Raw genomic sequence first — 2,071 nt, forward strand, 5'->3', positions numbered from 1 at the left:
CTAGGTGTGCTTGTAGGTTAACTCTCTCACCTTTGTTAATTTTAATGTTTTTATAATGCGTTTTGCTAGTGATTTAGCCATGATAAGAACAGTGCCAGTGCGGGAGCCATTTTGTTATTTTCAAATTTCATTCAATCTGGCCGCCATATTGTGCCCTGGGCACCTCGTTTTATACTGTGATCGACGGAAGCGATTTCATGACGTTGCGTGAATGGTTTTATAGTGCACCTTCTTGTTTAAAGCACATAATAATGAAGAGAAGAAATCAATGTGTTCTGTGATGGAGGTGTGTCACCTAAAGACTGGTAGGTGGGAGCAGAAACCCACCACTGGTAACCCTCCACTGGGTTTTGTGGGCTATGCAGCTGCTGCCATTGGAAGGGAAATATTTTATTTTGGAGGATTGTGTGGTCATGATGGCTGTTCTCATAATAGTTTATACAGGTAAACGTGATAGTTACTGATAAATATTATATATATTTATACAGTTTTAATGTTGATACCTTTAATTGGAAAGAACTCTCTCCTACTACATTTCGACATGGCCCCATGATGAAGGCCTACTGTGACATGATAGCAATAAAAGTGAACGGTGAGGACTATCTTGTAGTAATTGGAGGAACTGGACCATCTTCTAATAATAAACCCAAGCAACCTAAAACTAATGAGATCCATTTCTATAAGCTTTCAACAGGTCAGAGCACATACAGTTTATATTAATATAATGAAGTATTGTTTAATTTTGGTGGTTCTCCACTCAGACTGGTTGCATTGAGAATTCCTTGCATGGTTGTCATTCCTAATTATTTGATAACATGATCAAAGAAATATCAACTAGTTTGGTCCACCCATTGCATTCCATTCACACTAATTATTATTGGGGCGAGCCTGAGCTTGCCCCACTAAGGCGAGAAAGAGTTTGTACGGGCAGACCGTCTAACTATTATTAATGTTAAATAGCCTAATCTTCATTGAAAGCGGGTGTGGTCACAATGAAATAAAATGGCAGCTATCAGCAAGTCTGAGCTTATTTGCAGCAAACGGTCAGCAAGATAAGACTAAACTGCTGTTCAAAGACTTCTCTAGCAAGAAGAAAGGTTAGAAAAGCAGATATAGAATCTTTATTCTTGATATAAAGGACTCTGATAAGCTGAATGCAAGTGAGAAAGCTGCATGTACTGTAGCTAGCTGCATGCATCATGAGATCTATTCTATAGGTGATGTTTCTTCTCTAGCAGCAAGCCTAGGTTAACAAAGCAGATGTACAATCTTTAAATCAATGACTGCTTCTAACTATAAGCAAGATATCTTTAAAATTGCTGCAATGCTGCAGAGATTCTTAAGTGATAGTGATAGAGAAAATTTTTACAGCTATAGACTTGCATGTGCAATTGCTCTGCTTCCTCATACATGTTGATCATGTAGCACAATCTATAGCTTGCTTAGGCTCGCCCCTTTAATGTTCTACATTCTTCTAGTTATTGATATTTTTAGGACAATGGATATCACCAACTGTCACTGGAGACAGACCACCTCCTCCTATTTGTGCCTTCACTTTAACATCAATTAACAATTCCAGTGCTATATTATTTGGAGGTAACACTTCTAATGGAAGGAGTAACAATGTATATATTCTTAATTTTACTGATACATCAGTGGTAAGTGTATTATTATTACAACTAAATTAATTATTAAATGTGTGTTTTATTTTGTGGGTAATTAAGATTTATTTTATTATTTTAGAATTATTCAAAATTATCTAACCCTGGAGGATCAGTACAGTGGCCTAAAGAAAGATGGTTTCATTCCAGTGTATTGATTAATACTAGCTCAGGACCGCACCTACTTGTTATAGGTGGAACTGGCGGCAGTGCTTTTGATATTTGGATATTTGATATTATCAATAAATCATGGAAGGAGCTGGTAAGTATAACATTATATTGTGGGTGTGTGGTTATGGTTTAAACGAGAAGGTGCGGTATAAAATGTGGGGCCCTGGGCATAGTGGCTTCCGTTTTTTTCACGTGTAAAAATGTCTGCTCTAGATGGTGTTGCTTCTTCAAGGAAAAAC

At 37.1% G+C, this 2,071-nt stretch overlaps 1 protein-coding gene across 1 annotated transcript; it reads left to right on the plus strand.

Annotated features, from left to right (window-relative positions):
* Positions 1 to 253: 253 nt before the first annotated feature.
* LOC109591586 (kelch domain-containing protein 4-like) lies at positions 254 to 1,923 on the plus strand (the record flags this gene model as incomplete). Its single annotated transcript, XM_020007295.1, has 3 exons — positions 254 to 444; positions 489 to 694; positions 1,856 to 1,923. Coding segments are annotated over exons 1-3 (450 nt in total), but the record flags the coding sequence as incomplete, so codon positions are not given.
* Positions 1,924 to 2,071: the final 148 nt, after the last annotated feature.

Source organism: Amphimedon queenslandica, unplaced genomic scaffold (genome assembly GCF_000090795.2).
Source record: "Amphimedon queenslandica unplaced genomic scaffold, v1.1 AMPQUscaffold_7775_Cont20277, whole genome shotgun sequence".
NCBI classification, from domain to species: Eukaryota; Metazoa; Porifera; class Demospongiae; order Haplosclerida; family Niphatidae; genus Amphimedon; species Amphimedon queenslandica.